Source organism: Mastigoproctus giganteus, chromosome 4 (assembly GCF_048544385.1).
Source record: "Mastigoproctus giganteus isolate SK-2022 chromosome 4, ASM4854438v1, whole genome shotgun sequence".
Taxonomy (NCBI): Eukaryota; Metazoa; Arthropoda; class Arachnida; order Uropygi; family Thelyphonidae; genus Mastigoproctus; species Mastigoproctus giganteus.
Window position 1 is genome coordinate 188,854,248 of NC_143578.1, and position 25,488 is coordinate 188,879,735.

The window sequence follows — 25,488 nt, forward strand, 5'->3', positions numbered from 1 at the left end:
AATGGAGTGGCACCATCAAAATTCACCATGCAAGAAGTTTAAAAGACAGCCTTCTGTCAGTAAAGTCATGGTGACAGTGTTTTGGGACAAAGATGGGGTCTTGTTTATGGATGACTTGGAATTTAGCACCACAAGCAACTCAGATCAATAGATGGAAATGTAGAAAAAGTTGAAAGCCCGTATCCTGTACTACACTCAGAGTAGTGGAAAATGAAAAGGACCTGGGGGGTAATTGTGAAGTCAGATATGAAGTTCACTGAGCAGTGCAAAAAGGCTACAGGCCAGCTCATGGGGTTTTGTCAATGATATACAGGAATTTTGCTAGAAGGGTCAGGCCGCACCTTGAGTGCTGCACACAGGTCTGGAGGCATCATTTTAGGAAAGATGTAGAGATGCTGGAACGAGTACAGAGAAGGGAATGAGATTGGTGAGTGGAACAAAAGGGTGCTTTTACCACGAAAGGCTTCAGTTATGCAAATTGCAGGCGTCTGGAGACTAGGCACCTGTGAGGTGGTCTGAGTGAGGTGTTTTAAGGATTTGAATGGATTGAGCAAGCTCAATGCTGATGGGATTCTTCCTCTTGCTCAAACTATACACATGAGTGGGCACAAATTCAAACCGAGGAAGGACAATTGCAAAATGCATGTACGGAAGTTTGCTTTCTGCTTATGGGTGGTTGACTGCTGGAAAAAACCACCATCTATTGCTGTGGGAGTAAATTAAACAAACTATTGGAGGGGATGGATAGGTGAAATGGACTTTATTTATTTATTTATTTTTGGCTGATGCTGTATAAGCTTGCCTTGCTTTCTTACATCATTTGCCACTATTAATACTAATACTAATTTGAACATAGGAAAAGTACAATGAGCCTTACAATGAAGGAGAGGACTGAAACTATAAAATGAAGCATTTAAGTTTTTTTGGACATAAAACACCCAAAAGACCATAAAGCATACTGTGTACTTGTAATTAAGGGCACAATAAAAAGTCTCAAAAAATTAAAGAATGCAAAGTTTAGAACTTAAAAAAGTTAAATAGAATAATAAGGAACTTAAATACAAGGTTTATCATCTTATGTTTCTCCAAAGTTTGAATGACGGTGACCTAGATAGAAGATGGAATTTGCCAAAAAGATTTTGGCCATGAGCATTACAAACCCAGATAGCATTAAAATGTTTTGTGGACTCATGAAGCCACATTTAAACTAAATGGAATTTTAATCACCATAACTGTTTTTATTACTTTTAAAAAGTCTCCCTTATTTTTAAGAAGCATTTAAACTGCTGGCTTGACCGTCTAGGCTGGACAGGAGGTGTTCTTAGACATTTTTTCTTTGAGGGAATCACTAGAGAAGAAAGCCACCTGAGACTGCCAAAATACAAAATTATTCCATTAATGGAGAATGCAGCAACAACTCACTATGCAAAAACTGTCCACGAATTCTTAGGCAAATAGTTCCTAGACTGATGGAGACAGTAGGAGTTCTGTAGAATATCCGTCATGCTTCCAGCATTTAACACCCTGTGATTACTTTTTTTTGGGGATTCTTGAAGAACACAGTATGTAGGAACTTCAAAAATCATTAGTTAGAACTTTTTTTTAAGGAAATATGCCTTGCTGTGTGTCACTCTATGCCCAAAAGATTGCAATTGCAGGTAGTTCCCAACTTTGCAAGTTAATTTGTTCCTAGCACACACGCTTGTTTGTTTGTAATTTGGTTTTTAGGAGCATTAGCAACTAAGGCCATATTGCTCCGGGGATATGCGGTGGTCATTCCCTGACTTTCCGCATCCTCCGTATTTGGTGGTCACTGGCTTGAACAACAGTCTAATCAAGAAGCGTGTGCTACGCACTGCTGCTCCTGCCCACCTGGCTACGGAGGCGCCATGCACGCTTGTAAAGCGGGAATTTATTTCCCATAGACATAATGTTAAAAAATGAGGTTTCGTTTTCAACAATGAAATTAGTTAGCTAATTAGTTTATGTTTAAACAATGGTTGATTTATCCAAAGAAATGAAAATGTAGCCTGTAAAATCAAGCAAATTATAATAATAAAGAAAGAAAATATATGCTTTAGTCAAGGCTTAATAACGATCATTATTAATAATAAAGAAATTATTTATGACTTGCAAATGTTAAGAAAGTTTATTCTTCATCTCATCATCATCGACTAAATGCATACTCATTGATCACTCGTTATTGGCTCGGCACTTGTTGGTTTGTTAACAGCACAAGGAGTTGTCTTCTTCAGAAATGTTTCAAGAGGTGTTTGTTTCCAAGATAATCTTCTCTTTTCTTTATAAATTTCAATAGCATGCATAAGAATTTTTTAACGGAATGCACAAATTGCAAATAACACGATTTGCATGGAGTAACAAGTTTATGAAGCTTAAAAAAAAAAGGAATGAAAAGAAGATTCTGAAAATTTATTTATGTTTTTTATCTAATTGAAGATTTCAGTAAAGGGGAAACACATTTCGCCATAATAACGTAAAAAAAACCACACAATTCAGCTATCGGTATTTTTGCAAATGCAATAACAAAGAGTTTATAATTGCTTGCAGTAACAGAAAAAGCCCAGTAAACAGGAAAGTGCAAATTGCTTTTATTGTTTTATGGTTGTGACCTCCAGAAATATGCTTTAGACAAATATCACAAAGACGTTCAAAATTGGTTCTTATAACAGAACATACGATAACGATGAAAGTGTAGAGCATTTTAATTATTTGAATTGGTAAATAATGCAAATTTCACTATAAAAATGACCTTTTAGAGAGTTATATAGCGAAAATTTCAACTTCCGAGGTCGTGGAACGAATTACCAAAAAACAATGTTATTGGGTTCACATTACGATATTTTCCCGATACGATGGTGCCTCTGGAATGGAATAATTAATATCGTAAAGTGGGGTACACTGCATTGCATAGCTACGCACGTAGTTTGAAATGCAGTATTTATGAATGGAAGACTACTGTACAAATTGGAGCAGTATGGCATTAAGGGCAAGTTGCTACAACGGATAAAAGGATGGTTGAGAACGTATGATAACGATGAAAGTGTAGTGCATTTTAATTATTTGAATTGGTAACTAATGCAATTTACACTATAAAAACGACCTTTTAGAGGGTTATATAGCGAAAATTTGCAACTTCTGAGGTTGTGGAATGAATTACCAAAAAACAATGTGTTAGTGGGTTCACATTATATTTTCCCGATATGATGGTGCCTCTGGAATGGAATAATTAATATCGTAAAGTGGGGTACAAATTGGAGATGCTGCTCCAATTTGTACAGACTACTGTACAAATTGGAGCAGTATGGCATTAAGGGCAAGTTGCTACAACAGATAAAAAGGTGGTAGAGTGGTAATCAATGGACACTGCTCTTTGTGGACTAATGTCCATGAAGAGCAATGCCAGAAGAGCAGTGGAGCCTCCCAGGGGTTCAGTGTTGGGCCCATTAATGTTTTGTATATTTATCAATGATATTAATGAAGGTATATCAGGCTTAATGTTGTAGTTTGCAGATGATACAAAGGTTGGCAGGGTTGTTAATGACAGTATGCAACTGCAACAGAATCTAGAAAAGTTGGGAAAATGGGCTGAGAAGTGGCAACTGAAGTTTAACATTGACAAATGCAAAGTATTGCATATGGGTAGCAGGAACACCAGAGAAATGTACCAACTGTGTAGTACTACACTCAGGGTAGTGGAGAATGAAAAAGACCTGGGGTAATTGTGGTAATTCAGATATGAAGTTTTATGAGCAGTGCAGACAGGCTGCAAGAATAGCTCATAGGGTCTCATCAATGATATACAGGAATTTTGCTAGAAGGGATAAGGAAGTGATTATTCCCTTGTATAAGGCAATGATCACACACCACACCTTGAGTACCGCGTACAGGTCAGGAGGCCTCATTTTAGGAAGGATGTAGAGTTGTTAGAACAAGTACACAGAAGAGCAACAAAACTGGTGAAGGGAACAAAGGGGTGCAATTACCAAGAAAGGCGTAAGTTCTGCAAATTGCAGCATCTGGAGACTAGGCACCTGCGAGGTGATCTGATTGAGGTGTATGAGGCCTTGAGTGGTTGGAGCAGGCTCAATGCTGATGGGATGCTTCCTTTTGCTCAAATTACAAATCTGAGAGGGCATGAACTCAAATTGAGGAAAGACAGTTGTAGAACAGATGTGCAGAAATTTGCCTTTAGCCAGTGAGTACTTGATTGCTGGAACAACCTCTCATCTGTCGCTGTGGAAGTTGATAGCTTAATAAATTCAAGGAAGAAGTGGACAAACGTTTGGAGCGAATGGATGGGTGAAATGGGAAGTTTTTTTTTTTTTTTTTTTCTGGCTGATACTGTATAAGCTTGCTTTCTTGCATCATATGCCTCTGCTAATGCTAATCTTTCCTTACTTATAGAGGACCACCCTCTACATCTACAATGATATTCAGAGTCTGAATTAGGTCCTACAACTTGTGAATACCTTGTCTAATTCAAAAAGATTGCTGATAAATATCTACACTCAAACATTGTTTCAACAAAATTGAAAGGTCAAACAAAAAAAAAATTTGCTAGTACACGATATCGTATCTATATGCCACTGTTATATTTTCATTTCTGTCTACTTCCTCAAGAACTGCATATGGGATTGGAGGGAATTCATATACTGCTACCACAGGCACACACGTGAAGACTAAATGTGTGTGTGTGTGTGTGTGTGTGTGTAAGAGAGAGAGAGACCATATATTTTGGGATATTTATTTGCTGTTTGATATGTACTTGTAACCAGGGCTGTAGTGGAGTGTATATGCAGTATAATGTTTTTTTTTTTTTTTTAGGTGAATAGCGTATATCTTCTGGGTTTTGAAAGACTTGAAAAAACAAATATTATTAAAATTATGTAACATTGTTTCATGCATTCCATGTATTTTATGATATGGAATTTAGATGAATAATGATTAGAGATGAAGAATGAAATAAGGCACAAATTTAAAAAAATATAAAACTGAATTAATATCAAAGCCACAGTTAATATTTTATTTTTTATTTTATTCTTTTTGCAAAAAAGGACTGAAAAACTGTTAGAATGGTGAACAGGAGAAGAGGTCAAATAAAAACTGAATCTTGGTTATAAATCCAGATAGTTGGTCGCTATGCAAAGTCTGTATGTACCTGTTTGACCTGTGTCACAAATTAAACACCTTTTGGGTTGTTCTGCTTGAAGAAGCAAAGAATGTATGACACATATAGCCTATTCTTCGCTAGCCAGGATCTCTTCTCTACTCAATTTTTATTAAGCCTGAAAGCTACGTTCCAATTTTTTTTTTGTTTATGATGTAATTTGTTCTTGCTTGGTTCCCTGTAAGTTTGGCAGCCTCTTTGAATTATTGGAGTATGGAATTAGTGTTTGGGATTTTTTTTTTTGGTTTTTCCTTCTTGGTCTTCTTCATTTCCATTTATTCTTGCATATTCTGAAATTCAATAAAATGGTAAATCTACCTTCTTTCCTTTTTTTTAATTTTTTTTTTTTTTTTTTTTTTTGGGAGGTTAATTACTATCTGATGTATTTGTTAGAGATTTAGATGAACACACACACACACACACACACACACACACACACACACACACACACACACACACACACACACACACACACACACACACACACACACACAAGATTTTTCCTAATAGTACTTGTAGAATTGCTACAAGCTTGTAGCAATCAGTATCTGTCATTCTTTTCTGACATCTGATAAAATATCAGATGTCAGAAAAGGCAGTTCAGTACAATGTGTACTGCTCCTAATTCTGCAGCATAAATACTGCACTCAATTTGGTAGTTTACATGATGGTAGCTTTAGTGTAAGCAGAAAATGAAGTTGGAGAACAGTTTCAATGGAATGATCTGAGCAAGTAAAGTGTGTCAGTTGTCTGAGGGCACCGGGGGTTTCCCCCCATCTCCGCATTGTATTCTTTGTAAGTGACACAGAACTCTGGGGAGGCCAGAGATTTAAAAAGTGTGTGGGGGAGTGGTTTGTTGTGTAGTGTTATGTTCTGTTGTTTCTCTGACCATTTAGCCGTTGGGCCCCTATTGGGACCCACTGTTGCCCACACTTTGCCACGAGGAGACAAGTCAGACACCCAGTAGATTATTTAAGTACTCTGGCAGGTCCCCGCCACCTATTTTCCAAGGATTTCAGTGGCAAGGCCTAAAAAAAAAAAAAAAGGGGGTGGGGGATGAACACTAGAATTTGGAAAGGCCGAGAGGTTTAAAAGAAACCGGCTGAATTTTTTGACACCGATTAGAATTCGGCGGCATTGTTAGGGGCGTACTCAGTCAGTTTAATTAGAGGGGGGGACTGGATATTGGGGGGAAGCAAGTAGAAGGATGGGGATGATAGGTAGGCATCCCCAAAGAGGTCAGTCGGGACGAGCCCCACCAGGGGAAGTATGGAGGAGGCAGGGAGGAGAGGAGACAGAGACCTGTCTCCTCCCTCCCCTGCCTGGGGATGGTTTTAAAGGGAACCGGGTTAGAGTACCCAGTTCAGTTTGTCAAATGGCATGTTGGCAGCAAAGCCGCAGTATGTCTTCATCGGTGATAGTTGTCAGGTTCATGTCTTGTTGAATCCAGTAGGAAGATCAAACTGCTCATCCGCTCTGGCTGTAGGATATGTTAGCTGGCAGTGCAGAACCCACCAGGTGGGGGGAAGACACATTTATTTCATTCATAATCTGCATTCTCATTCTACTTGAATTCTATTTTTATACTTTTTTTTATAGTTTATAATAATTTTTTTTTTCCCCTGTTAGTTTATATATATATACACACACACACAGTAAACCCCCGCTATTCGCGGCGCCTCCGTAGCCAGGTGGGAAGGAGCAGCAGTGCATAGCACATGCTTCTTGATTAGACCGGGGTTCGAGCCCGTCACCACCAAATACAGAGGATGCGGAAAGGTCAAGGGAATGACCACCGCATATTCCCAGAGCAATATGGCCTTAGTTGCTAATGCTCCTAAAAACCAAAACAAAAAAAACCCCGCTATTCGCGGGAGTTACGTTCCTGAAAAATGCCGCGAATACTGAGTTATGGCTCCCATAGTAATTAAAGGGGTTCCGTTCCAAAGTATGAAATATATTAGAAAAACTAGTCTAAAATTTTGTCTATGTATATATTATATGTACCTTCATAATATGTTTGTTTGTTGTTTGTTATTTGGTTTTTAGGAGCATTAGCAACTAAGGCCATATTGCTCCGGGATATGCGGTGGTCATTCCCTGACCTTTCCGCATCCTCCGTATTTGGTGGTGACGGGCTCGAACCCCGGTCTAATCAAGAAGCGTGTGCTACGCGCTGCTGCTCTTTCCCACCTGGCTACGGAGGCGCCTTTCATAATATGATTATGTACATAGACAGTACATAGTGAAATGCAAGCATATGGCATCGAAATGAAAATAAGAAACAATTTAATATTAAATGTAATATTTATTAGAAATTTCAAACCAGCGCCTTTGCTAGCTAAAAAACTTATCCTGCCAGTGCTATCACCAATTTCGCTAAAGTGTTGATAAAGGAGTTTTGCCTTTTCACGAATGATGAGTGAACTTAACGGAATTTTATTTTGAGTTCGGTCTTCTATCCACAGATTTAAAGCCTTTTCCATATTTTCTAATTTAACATCACGAGTTACTGAGCAAATTTTTGAAGCAATTAGCACGTTTTCACGGACACTACGGCGGATTTTTGCTTCTGATTTCTTGATTGATCGTACCGCTGACTCATTGATTTTATAATGTTTTTCCGCTGAGGAGACATTTTCACCATTAGAAATTTTATCTATAATAACTCAATTTTATTTGCTAATGTCATCACCTTCTTTGATTTTTTCACAATTCCCTTGTTATTCGTAGCCATATTTTTGTACGGGTTAGAAAGAACTCGTCCACAATAAAGTCACTTTCTTCCATTAACACATTCAAAAAAGTCTGTTTTACACTGCAAAATTAAATTTATCACTTTTGTAAGCATATCAATTTATAAATTGATAAATTTATTCAATTTATAAGCATATAAATTAAAAGCAAACGACAAAACCTTCCATGACAAGTGCATAACACATACCGAACAAGGATTAGCGAGAAACATCCATACTCGCGATTTTGTCACCCCTCTCCCCCCCACTCACTGAGCGCTGCTTTGACCAGTAAAGATAATTTTGCCACATCCATGTTTTTTTATGGCTGAAAATGTTCATGGCACTTTAAAATTCACATTTTTTTAGGTTTCATTTTATGTTAAATCAGCGACTGGGAATACGCGAAACCGCGAATGGCGGGGATTTACTGTATATATATATATATTTTTTTTTTTTTTTCACTCACTCATTCATCTCTTTCTCACACACCAGGGGGGGAGGATGCAATGGTGTGTAATGTAATTTAAATACTGATGCTTAATAATAAGGAATATAAAAGATTAAAACTAGGGTTAGTGTGAACTTAACTAACATTTATGGTTTGTGTTCTTTTTCTCTCTCACACACACCGGGGTTCGAGTCCGTGACCACCAAATACAGAGGATGCGGAAAGGTCAGGGAATGACCACCGCATATCCCCGGAGCAAAATGGCCTTAGTTGCTAATGCTCCTAAAAACCAAATAACACACACACACACACACACACACACACACACACACACACACACACACACACACACACACACACACTCTTCTGGCTTTCATTTAATTTGTTCGACTCTTGCTTTCTGCACTGCACTGCACTCTCTGGGCACCTCAACTTACTATTATTCTTCAGTTGTGGTGCAGGCCTAGCCACAAGTTTTTTGCAGGCCAAGGATCTGAGCAAGTATTAGAATAAGGAATAAAATAGTCATCTAACCAAGGAAAATAAAAATGGAAGCCATGCAATGATGCAAGACTTGGAATGACCATGGGCCAAGCACTTAATTGGAGGTGAAACCATTACCAAGTTGGAGTCTATTCTAAAGATGTACCCTCAAAATGTAAGGAATGTTGAACCTCACTACAACACCAATCATAAACTGAAAACAGAATTCCAGGAGTTACTTATAGGCTAGGGGACTGGAGCTAAGTGGTTCATGAAAACAAAAGACAGGGGTTATGATTCCATCAAATATGAAATTTTCCATGCATTGTAAACAAATGGCTAGAAATGCACATTTCTGTCTATGATAATGTAGAATTACATCCTTTCCCCAACTTTTGAAGGTCAAAAGTTGGGGAAAGGATGTAATTCTCTCTTTTTTTGTATAAGATGGTTAGACTGCAGGTCAAGAGGCCACACTTTAAGATGCAGAGCTTTCAGAAAGCCAACCAGATTGAGCTTAGCAACAGAACACATGGGGGGGGGGGAGAGCTGATAGCTACATAGAAGGCCCTGAAAGGAATAAGTAAAATGAACAAGGAACATTTTCACAAGAAGAAGAAGAAGAAGAAAGAACCAGAATACAAATGCAAATTTTGGGAAATAACAGAAGGCTGTATCTCAAGTTTATGTTCATGCAGTGTGTCACAGATCACTGGAAAGAATTGCTACAATGGCTGATGTAGCAAGCTTAGTAAAGTTCAAAGCAGAATTGGATAGCCACTTTATTGTCAAGAGGGATGGTATGAGCAATAGAATTTTTTCCTCCCAGATGCAGATAAAGCACACTTTCTTGAATCATTTAGCCATTATAATACTAACTCAAAACATTACTCATACTGGACAGTAGAAAGGATTTAAACATGTTTGTAACTATGAATAAAGTATTTTAATACATGTTTTCACTGCATTTGCACTATTACTAGTCTTATATCATTTCTCTTTATCTACATTGATAGTTGGGATTTTCTTTGTCCCTGTTCAATAGATTTGTAGTATGTAAATAAATATATTATGTTATTTTATTCAACAGATTTAGAAAAATAAGTGAATGCAAAAGTAGATGGTGTATTGTACTGTGACTAATAAGAAAAAATAAAAGAAATTTAAAATTTTTACACACTGTTAACAGATAATCTACAAAAAACATGCATGCAATTAAGGAGGTGGAGGGGATGAGAAGGGAATGCTGTAATATGAAATTTCATAGAAATTATAACCAATTTCTGATAATGTTTACTTACCTTTGACGTACTTTGGATGTAGAATTTTCAAATAACTGTTCTTTATTGTGTTTATCTATTGCCATTTGACATGACAGATTTGCCTTCCTCAAAGCAATTTGATTACTATTGAGAAAAGGAGAATTACTATTTTGGAATAACAGTTAACTAGAAGAAAACATTTTTGAACAGTTATCCTCTAAAATACTCTATATTTCATATTTATAAACTTCTGAATTTTTTCAACTATAGTTTTTAATAAAAATAAGTTAAATTTTAAAATCAGTTCAATATTACTTTCTGATATTATGGTACAATTAAATTAAGAATCTGAACGGCATTAAGATCTAAACGTTTAGTTGATGGGGGGGGGGGGACTTTCTCCACCGGTCTTCCTCATGTGTGAATGTAGATGCAAAATACTCATTGTTTGTCAGCTACCTCATTTTATTAAATAACGCAGCAAAGGAAATAAGCAAACCTTTAGTCATAATTAGGAGAGCATCCACGGACTCAGGGGAAGTCTTCCTGGACTGGAGAGTGCAAATGTATCCCCAGTTCACAAAGCGGAATCAAAGGATGACAAGTAATTACAGACCCGTTTGTTTAACTACTGTTCCAGGGAAGATAATAGAGTCACTGGTTAAAGAAGTAATGCAGAATCATCTAGACAAGATTGCAATTATACTTCAGACACAGGATGGATTTGTTAAGGGGAAATCTTGCCTGGCTAATCCAGTTTTCTCTCTGATCGCTCACTGAGGGTGATGGTAGATGTCTCTCTGTCTTCTGACTTCTCCACTAATGCCGGTGTCCCCCAAGGTTCAGTTCTTTCCCCCACTCTTTTCCTCTTGTATATTAATGACCTTCTTCCATTGACTGGAAATCCTATCCATAGTTTTGCCGATGATAGCACATTGCATTCCACCTTCCATTTTGAGAAACCTTGCCCTGTTCAATCAGCTTCAACTTCTCAAAAATCTGCTACCATTTCATTAAATGCGGATCTTTAGGTAATTCTCCAGTGGGGCAAAGACAACTTAGTTGATTTCAACCCTTCTAAAACTCAGTCTGGTCTTTTATCTCGCAAAAAGGATTCTTCTGCTCCTATGCTTATCTTTGGGAACACTCCGATTTCTAGGCAAAATGATATATCTCTTTTGGGAATTACCCTGACTTCTAATCTCTCTTGGCACAAGCACATTACAAATATTGCTTCCTCTGAATCTAAAAAACTTGGTTTTTTCTATTTCGCTCTCAGTGTTACTTTCCCAAACAGCTGCTCACTATGTATAAATCGCAAATCCGCCCTACCATGGCGTATTGTTTCCACATCTGGGGCGGTGCCCCCAAAACCTCTCTCAGGCTTTTAGATTCCCTTCAGAAGAGGGCAGTTAGGTTAATTAATGACTCATCTCCAACAGAGTCTCTCCACTCGCTGTCTCATAGAAGTACTGTTTCTGCTGCATGCCTCTTCTACAGATATTTCCACAGGCACTGTTCTTCTGAATTGGCTTCTATAATTCCAACTTCAAAATCACAGAACCAACTTTTCATCTTCCTTGTTTATTCATTCAACTGCCATTTTCTGGAACAACCTTCCTTTATACATATTTCCTGAAAATTACAGTCTACAGAAGTTCAAGTCTAATATCAACAAATGTCTTCTTTCGTCTTCTCAACCTCCAACCCAAGCATGGTACTAAGTACTATAGGTTCTAATACCTCTCATGCTTGGGGTTTACATAAAAAAAAAAAAAAGAAAAAGATATTCCATCTTGACCTACAGTGCTGCTGGTTGATCTTTTTTATGCTAGTTGTAGTTCAGGTATTGTGAATGGTTGGCTGTAACGGAATTATTGATTTTAAAATTCATTTTATTTTTTCTGCTTTACTTTAGCCTGCTATAAGGAAGTACTATATTGTGATGTTGCATATAATTTAGCAATGCTGCTGCAAGGACATCCACTAACTCTTCAGGGAGGATATGGCACACCCAGGGTTCTGAGCTGGATATCATCATTCTTCTCTTCTACTTCTGACTCTTAGTCTCTCTCTCTCTCTCTCTCTCTCTCTCTCTCTCTCTCTCTCTCTCTCTCTCTCTCTCTCTCTCTTTCTCTCTCTCTCTCTCTCTCTCTCTCTCTCTCTCTCTCTCTCTCTCTCTCTCGCAACATATGGCTAAATATAATAATATTATTATTCTCTGATCTTCCTCCAAATTTAACTGATGTCTATGTATTGGGTAGGTAATGGTAGGATATCTGAAATAAATTAAGACTTTGTTCTTTTTTATGAGGTGATATTGAATAATTGCATCATCCAAGTAAATTTAAATTGTATTTAGCCAATGTGCCTTGGAATATTTCCACTTTGAGTTACTGGTTGTAATGTAGCTGTTATTTGCACTTTACAGATTTTTGGATAACAGTCACTGTTAAGAGGATTTTCTAATACTGATCAACTTGGTGCTTAGAAATAGAGGTGTGAATTCAGACTGATAGGTTAATTGCTGAAGCTGATTCTGTACAGAGGTTAATTTAGTAAAGTCAGATTGTGTTTATCTACTAGTGATTCTATCAGTTACCCTAATTTATCCATTTGAAGAGATCCCCATAATGAATGGTGCCCACCGAAATCCCCTAACAAGCAGAAGGTAGTTGTCATAACTAGATCATTGAGTTCTATTAACACATTCACTGCTGACCACGCACCAACGCGTGATGTCGCAGCAGTATTGAAGAGCCGATCATGCGCAGGTGCGGGATGTGGCATCATTACCCAGTAGCCAATCACGCGCGGGATTCGTTATACTTTTGTATAAAGTTGTCAACTTCAGTTGGCATTGTGTTTCTGCTGTGTATATTTGTTTCGGCGTCAAGTAAAGAGTGTAAACTGTATGTAGTTCTATTGTTTGTTTGTTATTTGGTTTTAGGAGCATTAGCAACTAAGGCCATATTGCTCCGGGATATGCGGTGGTCATTCCCTGACCTTTCCGCATCCTCCGTATTTGGTGGTGACGTGCTCGAACCCCGGTCTAATCAAGAAGCGCGTGCTACGCACTGCTGCTCCTTCCCACCATGTAGTTCTATGTGGTGTTGAACATTTTGTTACGTGACATGCAGAAAAGCCTTGTAATATGAGTTGTGCAAGATGATAGTTTAGCAGGCCCATCGCGCCCAAAAAGAAAAGTGCAATATAAAAAATCCCTGACAGATGAAGAAATTGCCAAAATGTTCGAGGAGTTATCTGACGTATATCCCAGTGACGTCAGTTACATCGATGACTAAGATTTTATCCCTCCAAAGGACGCTTCGGATTTGGAAAGTGTAGATGAAGAAGATATTGTGGAAGAGGCTACACTTCCACAGCAAAATTCCGGTGGGTTGGAAAATGTCATGTGGGAAAATGATGTAACATCGATGAAACAGTTTCGTTTCACAAAATCCGAGTCTTTGCTGCAACCCGCGTCAGGTGATAAACCTTATAGATTACTTTCGTCATTTATTGACCGATAATATCTTGGATGAAATAATTACACAAACAAATGGTTATTCTCGTGAAATACTTCTTCCCCGAGAAAATAAAGAACATTCTCGAATAAATGCATGGAAGGACACCACAAGAGATGAAATGCTGGTATTTTTTGGATTGATTTTACATATGGGAACCATTCGACTGAACCACACACAAGATTATTGGAAAACAGATATGCTGTTCAGATTACATGTGTTAGCAGATAACATGAGCAGGAATCGTTTCTTATTATTACTGCAGGCCTTGCATTTTGCAAAAAATCCAGAAAAGAAAGAGGTATATCCACGGGATCGCCTATATAAAATTCGAAAAATGGTGAATCTGTTCAATGCACGAATGTCGGAAATATATTATCCAGGACGTGAGATTAGCTTAGATGAGTCTATGATATTGTGGCGTGGAAGGCTTGTTTTTCGACAGTACATTCAAAACAAACGCCATAAGTACGGCATCAAGTTATATATGATCACAACGCCTACTGGCTTGGTTATCAAATTTCAAGTATATACCGATATGTTGGATGATTCTGGTGGAAAAGGACATGCACAAAAAGTCGTCATGAACTTACTTGATGGGATGTTAGATGTTGGGCATAGCATATTTATGGACAATTATTACAATAGCTATGAACTCGCTAAGTGTCTCGCTGACAGACAAACCCATTGTACTGGGACAATCAGAAGTATCAGGAAAACATTTCCGAAAGAGGTTCAAGAAAAAAAGCTGAAGAAAGGGGAAACTTTATCAAGGTATGCCCGTGGTGTTAAGATTGCTAAGTGGAAGGACAGAAGAGATGTCAGTTACATATCTACAGAATACCAAAATGATATGGTGGAAATGCAGAACAAACGAGGCAAACTGAAATCAAAACCATTGCCTATAATTGAGTATAATAGGTTTATGTCAGGCACTGACAAGCAAGATCAAATGCTTGCCTATTATCCTTGCAAAAGGAAAACCATTAGGTGGCCTTCAAAAATATTTATGCATATTTTGCAACTAATAATGATCAATGCACAACATATCTATAATAAATATTCATATAACAAGATGCAACTTTATGACTTCCATTTATCAGTGATCAGATCTTTATTGAAACAGCCATCTGATCTCCCTCATACTGTGCATGATGCACCTGAACTGGAACATGTGCTCAAACCGCGGAAAGAAAGAAAAGGTGGAAAGATATTGAAGAAGCAATGCAAACATTGCTATTCCGAAGGGAAACGTAAGGATACAATCTATATCTGCAGTGTTTGTGAAGGATCACCCGGCTATTGCTTAGATTGTGCGAACATTATACATAAGTAACATTCTTACACATAGTATTTGTAATCTGTATTGGTTTGGTATGAAATAAAACATATTTCTTAATGTTACCATGTTTTTTTTGTTTTATTATTTACATATTATATTATTATGTTTTTGTGTCACGCGCCAGTACGTGATGCGGCATTTAAAGCCCAATTTGAACTCCAGTGCCTATCACACGCTGGTGCATGAATCTCAAAATCTTTTGGAAACTGCTTATACGACACTTGAATATTGATATGGTATACCTAACAATCCCTTATTACCAATTTTCAAGCTTTTTTGTTAGGGAAACACAGTCGGCTTCTGGCGACAGTCTCCTCCTCCTATGCCGTGCTATTGACGATAGCATGCTGACTCATGACCGGCAGAGAACGTGTTAAGTTATGTGAACAGTTTAGTGATAGATACCATATATGGAAACTAAGGTCAGCATGATTCCAATTGCGATGTAGACAGCAACAGCTTCTAAAGAAATCTGCAAAAGTATAGATTATGGACTCTTGAGATGGAGACACTATCACCACCATGTGCAGCAGTTGTAGTACATCTATCTTTTTATGATACAGAGTATAATGTTTAATAGAGTAGGATAGTTGAGGAGTTAAATTTATTTCTTGCAAACAAACTCCTACAGGACTGTAACAGTTAATCAAGTTGTGTATCATTGGTGTTGCTATATATGCTTGTATAATTCCACTGATTGCATTACTTGGCTTTGGAGTTAAAGGAGGTGTGTCTGTTATTTGGAATTCAAAAACTGACTTATGCTAGTCAGTTTTGATTTATCTTTTTTGGGAAAGATTGAGTGTCTGGTATCCATTTTTATTTCAGCATGAACATTTAAGACTGGTTCATCTTGGTTGCCATTTTCATTGACATCCATATCTGTTGTATGACTTTGTTTCTTTCTCCCAGGACCTGATCTTTTCTGTTTAGTACTCCCATGAGTAGACAAAGTGGTGATTGACAAACTTATAACTGAAGTATCGCTTGTTTGATCAAGCATGGGAAGCTTATTGATCTGCTATGGTGCAATCAACAGAGACTAGTGAAACATTTATCAGGACTGATATGTGTTTGAATTGCAACTAATTGATACTTTTTTGTGGTTGCTGCATAAGTACTTCTTGGCTTGTTCTGGGGGATTTGCTTTCTTGCATCTTGATATATTACTTTGCATTCACCTCTATATTTTTGTATCTTTTTTCCTTTTTTCCATAGTTTACAATCATTAAAATAATCTGGATGATCCCCTTTACAATTTGAACCTAGGAGATTGTGCATCACAGTCAGTTTGTATGACCTTTTCAACCCACATTTCTGGCATATTGAAACTCTTTGATAGATGGTTTGTGAGTGGCCCAACTATTGGCACTTGTAGCACCTTATAGGATTAGGGATGAATGGATATATATATACATATATATATATATATATATACACAAAACAGTTCAGGTAACCTGCTTTAACATTAGTCCAGAGATTTATTGTATTAAAGGTAAGTATGATGTTGTATGTGTGGGAACTAATTCACCATCATTCTCTTTGCTTGTATGACATTCTGGTCGTTTAATTCTGCTACTATTTCTTCTTCTTCTTCTTCTTCAGTCACATTCATTAAGTCCATTCTGCTTTGACATTGATGAGAATTACACCAAAAGTTGAAAATCTAAGTAATGACACTGAGTGTCTTTGTTTTGTTAATCCTACAAGATTTCTAGATTGCAATCTGAAATATGCTGTTGGTCCACTCATCTTGGATGGACTAGTGGCATCTTCTATGCATTTCCTAATGAGAAATTGAGAAATGTCAAATCAGCTTACTGGCTGATTTAACAGTGAGCATATAATGAGAAAGGCTGGGTATTCTTCTTACTCTATGTTTTTTCTCATTCTTTTCAGATAAGTTCCACAATCATGATTTGAGCTGATGAGCTTGAGCAGCGAAAGAGCCTATTTTAGTTCATTTTAGTCTTTGGGGGTTTTCTTTACCTTCCAGGTTACCAGCCACACCACAAAGAGACAGAAGCAATGCTGCTAGGTGGCAAAGCAGTTTAAAGGTTTAGTAATGTTAAAAATATATTTAAGGATTAGCAATGGATTACTAATCCATTACTAATCCTTAAAATTACTAGGATTAGTACTGCTAAAAATATATACAGTAAACCCCTGCTATTCGCGGTTTCGCGTATTCGCGATCGCCGATTTAATATAAAATGAAACCTAAAAAATGTGAATTTTAAAGCGCCGTGAATATTTTCCGCCATAAAAAAACATGGGCGTGGCTAAAATGATCTTTCCAGGTCAAAACAGCACTCAGTGGGGTGGGGGGTGACAAAATCGCGAGCGTGGATGTTTCTCGCTAATCCTTGTTCAATATGTGTTATGCGCTTGTTATGGAAAAATTTCGTCGTTTGCTTTTAATTTATATGCTTATAAATTGAATAAATTTATCAATTTATAAATTGATATGCTTACAAAAGTGATAAATCTACCGTTTTGCAGTGTAAAACAGACTTTTTCGAGTGTGTTAACGGAAGAAAGTGACTTTTTAGCATTAGTAGAGGCATTTGATGCAAGAAAGCAAGCTTATGCAGCATCAGCCAAAAAAAAAAAAAAAAAAAACCCCCCACTTCCACTTCACCCCTCTGTTCGTTCAAAATACCTGTCCAGCTGAGCCTTAAACTTATTTAGGCTATCAACCTCCACCACAAGGGATGGAAGTCTGTTCCACCAACCAACCACCCGCTGGCTAAAGGCAAATTTCCACACGTCTATCCTACATCTGTCTTTCCTCAATTTGAATTTATGCCCTCTCAGGTGATTTTTCTGAGCTAGAGGAAGAATCCCATCAGCATTGAGCATGCTCAAACCTTTCAAGGCTTTATACACCTCTATCAGTTCACCTCGCTGGTGCCTAGTCTCCAGACACTGTAATTTGCAAAACTTAAGCCTTTCTTCGTAAGAGCACCCCTTTGTTCCATTCACTCATCTTGTTGCCCTTCTCTGTACTCGTTCCAGCACCTCTACATCCTTCTTGAAATGAGGCCTCCAGACCTGTATACAGTACTCTAGGTGTGGCCTGACCATTGCCTTATACAATGGAATAATCACCCCCTTCTCCCTGCTGGAAAAATTCCTGTATATCATTGACAATACTCCATGAGCTACTCTTGCAGCCCGTCTGCACTGCTCAGAGAACTTCATATCTGCCTGCACAACCACCCCCAAGTCCCTTTCATTCTCTACTACTGTCAGTGTAGTACCACAGAGTTGATACGTTGCTCTGGGGTTGCTGTTTCCCATGTGTAGTACTTTACATTTATTAATGTTAAACTTCATTTGCCACCTCTCAGCCCATCTGCTCAACCTTTCCAGATCCTGTTGCAGCAGCATAGTGTCAGTAGTGTCCTTGACAACCCTGCCAACCTTTGTATCGTCTGCAAACTTGGACATTAAGCTTGATATACCATCATCAATATCATTTATAAATACAGAAAACAATAATGGACCCAACACTGAGCCCTGAGGGACTCCACTAATAACATTAGTCCACAATGAGCAGTGTCCATTGATTACCACTCTCTGTCTTCTCCCCCTCAACCACCCCTTTATCCATAGCAGCAATTTGCCTCCAATGTCACACTGCTCCAATTTGTGTAGCAGTCTTCCATGTGCAACAGTATCAAAAGCCTTTCTAAGATCCAAGTATATAATATCAAAGTTATTCCCTGCATCCAGTTCTTTTGTGACTGCATCATAGTATCCAATCAAGTTGGTCAGGCAAGACTTCCCCTTAACAAAACCATGCTGTGTCTGAGCTATAACTGAAGTCTTGTCTAAATGATCCTGCAGTGCTTCTTTAACCAGTGCCTCCATTAATTTTCCTGGAACAGAAGTTAAGCTCACAGGTCTATAATTACTTGTGTCAGCCGTTGATCCTCCTTTGTGAATTGGGGTCACATTTGCACATTTCCAGTCTATGGGTACCTCCCCTGAGTCCAAGGAAGCTCTCATAATTATGGCTAAGGGTTTGCTTACTTCCTTTGCTGCCTCCTTTAATATAACTGGATAGATCCCATCCACCCCGGGTGCCTTTCTTGTGTTTATCTTCAACAGTTTCTCCTCCACTTTACTCCCAGTTATTTCAAGATTCTGTAGATTACTGTTAGAGTTGAATACACCTCTGGCATTCCCCTTGCTGAATAACTCCTCATGTGTGAATGTCAATGCAAAATATTCATTTAGTTTGTTAGCTACCTGAGCAGGATCATCAACAGTTGACCCATCAATATTATTGTGGACAAGTTCTTTATGGTGTCGACTTTATTGTGGACAAGTTCTTTCTAACCCCTACAAAAACATGACTACGAATAACAAGAGAAATGTGAAAATATCAAAGAAGGTGATGACATTAGCGAATAAAATTGAGTTATTAGATAAAATTTCTAATGGTGAAAGTGTCTCCTCTGTGGCAAAACATTATAAAATCAATGAGTCAACGGTACGATCAATCAAAAAATCGGAAGAAAAAATCCGCCGTAGTGTTAACTACGGCGGATTTTTTCCGCCGTAGTTAACACTACGGCGGATGAAAACGCGCTAATTGCTTCAAAAATTTGTTCTGTAACTCGTGATGTTAAATTAGAAAAAAATGGAAAAAATTTAAATCTGTGGATAGAAGACCGAACTCAAAATAAAATTCCGTTAAATTCACTCATCATTCGTGAAAACGCAAAACTCCTTATCAACGCTTTAGCGAAACTGGTGATAGCACTGGCGGGATAGGTTTTTTTAGCTAGCAAAGACTCTGGTTTGAAAGATTTGTTTGAAATTTCTAATAAATATTACATTTAATATTAAATTGTTTCTTATTTTCATTTCGATGCCATATGCTTGCATTTCACTATGTACTGTCTATGTACATAGTCATATTATGAAGGTACATATAATACACATATAGACAAAATTTTAGACTAGTTTTTCTTATATACTTTGGAACGGAACCCCTTTATTACTATGGGATTCATAACTCAGTATTCGCGGCATTTCTCAGGAACGTAACCCCCGCGAATAGCGGGGGTTTACTGTACTAATAAAAAGAAAGGTGAATTTTCTTCCTGAGTTCTTATTTGGGAATTAAGTAAAGAACTACTTGGAATTATCTGAAGAGAGGTAGACAAGAGAAATAAACTAGAGCCTATTCAATTGCAGAAATAGCACTATACAAACTGCAGAGAAGTTGCTTGGCACCTGGGACCGTGGACAAAGTGGTGATTATTCCATTGTACAAAGGCATAGATGCTCCATATATTATGATTTTGAAAAAAATATATGAGAATGCTACCTCCTTTATAAGACTAGACAAAGACAGTAGCAAATTTAAAATTGAGAAAGGGGTTCGACAAGGAGACAATATCTCCGAAGTTATTTACTGCTGCCCTTGAGGAAGCTTTCAGAAGATTAGACTAGTCACAAAACGGAGTCAATGTGAATAGAGAGTACCTAAACCATTTACAATTTGCAGATGAAATTGTGGTCATAAGCCACAATCCCAAAGAATTAGAGGAAAATCTTAATCAATTATGCAGAGTTAGTAAGAATTTTGGACTAAAGATGAATATGGCTAAAACAAATGTAATGATGAACAAGTATGCCATAGAAAGTGATATAATGATTGCAGGAGTAGTAATTTATTCTTCTCTTAACTTCCAGCCATTTATCATGGCTGGAAGTTATTGTTGTTATTTGGTTTTTAGGAGCATTAGCAACTAAGGCCATATTGCTCCAGGATATGCGGTGATCATTCTCTGACCTTTCCGCATCCTCCATATTTGGTGGTGACGGGCTCGGACCCTGGTCTAATCAAGAAGCGTGTACTACGCACTGCTGCTCCTTCCCACCTGGCTATGGAGACTCCTTGGCTGGAAGTCAAGAGAAGAATAAATTTTGGATGGATAGCATTCAGAAAATATATTCATATACTGAGGAGCAATATCCCGATTTGTCTGAAACGTAAAATAATGAACCGATGTATACTTCCCACCATGACTTATGAAAGTGAAACTTGGGCACTCACCAAAAGAATGGAAGAGAAGCTGAGAACAACACAGCGAAGAATGGAACAGATTATATTGGGAATCAGACTGTTAGATAAGAAGAGAAACATATGGATTAGGCAGCAAAACTCAAGTAAAGGACATTCTTATCAAAACTAAAGAACTAAAATGGTCTGGGGCAGGACACATAGCTCGAAGACATGATGGCAGATGGACTAAGAGAATAATGGAATGGTACCCAAGAGGAGCTAGAATAAAACCTGGAAGATAACAACGGAGATGGACAGATGAAATTCACGAGTTTGTGGGTAGTAAATGGATGGCCATTGCACAAAACAGAAGGAACTGGAAAGTTGCTGGAGAGGCCTTCATCCTGCAGCGGATTGAAAATGGCTGATGATGATGATGATGCCATCTGGAATATTACAAACAGGTTGGGGCGCTTCATTTTAGGGAGGGCAGAGATCTAATATAAGGCTTTAAACTGATTAATAAAATTATAATATTTACTCTTTCTCAGATAACATACACAAGGCATAAATTTAAATGAAAAAAATAAAATGAAATAAATAAAAGATGGCTGCAGAATAATATGTAGAAGCCTGAGTACAATTGAATGTTAGAATAAACTTTCTAATGTTGTTGTTGAATAGTCTAAATTCAAGAATGTTTGGGGCAAATTACTGGAAGGAATGGGAAAATGAAATAGCTCTCCCCCACAACTGCTGAATAAGCTTTGCTTCTTTGCTTCATATTGCCAATATTAACATCAAAACTAATACTAAAGCATAAAAAAAAAAAAAAAAAATTGGATAAAAGTAAACTTGCTTATAACACGTTCGCTGCCGGTCATGGGTCAGCATGCTATCATCAATAGCGCGGCACAGAAGGAGGAGACTGTCGCCAGAAGCCGACTGTGTTTACATAACGAAAAAGCTTGAAAATTGGTAATAAGGGATTGTTAGGTATACCATATCAATATAAGTGTCGTATAAGCAGTTTCCAAAAGATTTTGAGATTCATGCCGCCAGCACGTGATAGGCACTGCAGGTCAAATTTGGCTTTAAATGCTGCATCACACGCTGGCGCATGACACAAAAACATAATAATATAGTATGTAAATAATAAAACAAAACACATGGTAACATTAAGAAATATGTTTTATTTCATACCGAACCAATACAGATTACAAATACTATGTGTAAGAATGTTACTTATGTATAATGTTCGCACAATCTAAGCAACAGCCGGGTGATCCTTCACAAACACAGCAGATATAGATTGTTTCCTTACATTTCTCTTCGGAATAGCAACATTTGCATTGCTTCCTCAATATCTTTCCACCTTTTCTTTCTTCCTGTGGTTTGAGCACATGTTCCAGTTCAGGTTGAGCAAACACTCAGATTTTGTGAAATCTGATGTTATGTCATTTTCCCACATGCCGTTTTCCAACTTACCGGAATCCTGCAGTGGAAGTGTAGCCTCTTCCACAATATCTTCTTCATCTACACTTTCCGAATCCGAAGCGTCCTTTGGAGGGATAAAATCTTCGTCATCATCGTAACTGATGTCACTGGGATATATGTCAGATAAATCCTCCAACATTTTTGCAATTTCTTCATCTGTAAGGGATTTTTTATATTGCACTTTTCTTCTTTTTGGGCACGACTGGCCTGCTAAACTGTCATCTGCACAACTCATATTACAAGGCTTTTCTGCACGTCATGTAACAAAATGTTAAACACCACATACAACTACATATAGTTTACACCCTTTACTTGACGCCGAAACAAATATACACAGCAGAAACACAATGCCAACTGAAGTTGACAACTTCATACAAAAGTCTAATGAATCCCGTGCCTGCACGTGATTAGCTACTGGGTAATGATGCCACATCCCGCGCCTGAGCATGATCAGCTCTTCAATATGGCTGCGACATCACGCGCTGGTGCGTGATCGGCAGTGAATGTGTTAAAAACTAAAAATTTTCTGACAGAAAAGTTGGCAGATATGAATTATCCATTCCACAATTTAACTTACTTTGTTAACTGTTTCCTATATGTTTCCACTTCCTTCAAAAGGTCATGTTTACCCTTTTCACTATCTTGTTCATGAGCCATACTTTCAAGTTCCTAAAAAAAAAAAAAAAAATCTGCTGAAATTTAATTATGTAAGTTAGTTCCTTTAAAATGTTACAAATATTACATAAATCTAAATTTCTGAAATTGCAGCCTGTGGACCCCTGGGAAGCAGGGTTACCACATTTTAAGACCCAAAAAGAAAAATCCATTTCAGGCTAGTAACTGTAATAATTAGCAATTATGTGCTAAATGTGATCACAACCCATTCCAAGATCACACTTACTCTGCACAGCCCTCAGCTACAAGCAACTGCACTAGCTTGTGATGCTAGACCAGTTAGGGAGAAATTTCTTCATTGCTATACTTAATTCCCACGTAGAATGTAATAAAAGAGGGATGTTCTTCATTAACTTCCCAACAAATGGGTACTTTACATGCAGGGTTGATACCTCCCATTGCTTAAGTATTACAACCATTGCATTTTGGTTGTAATACTTAACATGCACCTACTGTAGTTTCAGAAAAGCAGATGCAATACATGAACTGTTAGTAGTCATATACAGTGAAACTTCTCCTAACGGACACCTCTCGTTAACGGACATCTCTCTACAACGGACATTTTCAAATTCCCCAACTCACCTCCATTGGTTTTAACGTGTTTGCAGCTTCTGTCTAGCGGACATTCTCTGTAACGGACACGGACAGGCAATCTGCACTGTTTCGTTTAGATTAGCACTTAATTTGATCTCCCCATAACGGACAGCGGGCAAGCTCACGGCCCTTTTTCTAGGAACGTTTCTTCCACGTATTGCCTCAATCGTGTGTTTATTTTCTATTTCCGATTCTCTGAATTTTATCAAGGTTTACGTCACGGTTCTAAACCCGTTTTCAAGAATTTTAACGGTACGTGTAAAACTTCTGATGAATTCGGTGTGTGCAGGGAGGTGGGGAATATGGTCGGCCTTTCGTCTTTTCAGTTTCAGTTTTCAGTTTTGTTCAGTGTCGTGTGAAGTGCACAATGTCTTCTCGTAAACATTTAACTTTAAAAGATAGTCGAACTCATTAATGCGTATGATCGGCAAAAAAATAGTGTTCGCAATTTCGCTGTAAAATTCAAAATCGGGAAGACGCAGGTAAGCGACATCCTAAAGAAAAAAAATGAACTGCTCAAACAATTTTGGCAACACGTAAATGATCAGGTTCAAAAATCATTCCCGAAAACTGTTGGACTTCAAATTTGTCGCGCACCCACAAAATCCTCGTTGTTTCAAGGGCATAAAGTTGAATCTTTTGGATGTTGACTGGAAGTCTAATAAAAAAGCATGGATGACACGAGATATCATGAGCGAATGGATAAGTCACTTTAACCAAAACATGATTCGTCAAAAGAGAAAAATTATTCTTTTCATGGATAATGCTGCATCTCACCCGCACATTGAATTGTCCAACATTCAAATCATTTTTCTGCCACCAAACACATCTGCAGAGTGTCAGCCCTTGGATCAAGGAATAATAAAAAATTTTAAACTTCACTACAGAAAACGTGTTTTAAGACATCTCATTGCAAACATGAACGATGTAACATGTGCGAGTGACCTTGCAAAGAAAATGAGCATCCTATATGCGATTCAATGGATTTCCTCTTCAGTAAACGCAATTAGCAAACAAACTGTCGTGAACTGTTTTGTAAAGTCTGGCTTCTCAAACGCAAAAATTGAAGTTGTGAACAGCAATGTGGAGCACCAAGAAGAACAAGAACTTCAACGTCTATTGATAATGTACGATACTTCTGCTACAAGTGACCATGGCTACAAAGATATAGACTCAAACCTCACTACACAAGATGGTGCTCTAGATATCAACGACATCATCATAGATTTTTTTCAAGAAGTTCCTCATGAGGATGAAGAAATGGAAGGAGGTCATTCTGTCGAAGAACATATTAACGACGAACCACCGATGAAAATAGAAGAAGCGCTCATACAAATCAATTGTTTAAAAATGTTTTTCGCCGCTGAAGAAGATACTGAAGGACTTTTGATGGTTTCTTCACTCCAAACAAATGTTGAAAACAAAATTATCAGCCGGAAGAAGGTGCAGAAGAAAATAAGTGATTACTGTATGTATTTTTCTTAAGATAAAGTCATAATATTAAATTATATACAGATTTTGCACAAAAATATTGTGCAAAATTTGTATATAATTTAATTTAATTTTACATTAAACGTTTAACGATTTTTCTTACTTTCTTTTTTTTTTCTCCCTCAGACTTCTTGTTAGCAGACACTTCACTCTAACGGACACATTCTCGTTTCCCATGGCTGTCCGTTAAAGGGAAGTTTCACTGTATTAGAAACCAC

General features: G+C 37.7%; 1 protein-coding gene across 1 annotated transcript in view; it reads right to left on the minus strand.

The window, feature by feature from the left end:
* The window catches only part of Sec20 (vesicle transport protein Sec20), an 89,887-nt gene that overhangs the window by 36,955 nt on the left and 27,444 nt on the right, over positions 1–25,488 (minus strand). The window contains exons 3-4 of the mRNA XM_090372432.1: positions 23,088–23,179; positions 10,159–10,263 (exon numbers count right to left, since the gene is read on the minus strand). Coding sequence (XP_090228558.1) covers positions 10,159–10,263; positions 23,088–23,179 — 197 coding nt within the window. The remainder of the gene's footprint in view (positions 1–10,158; positions 10,264–23,087; positions 23,180–25,488) is intronic.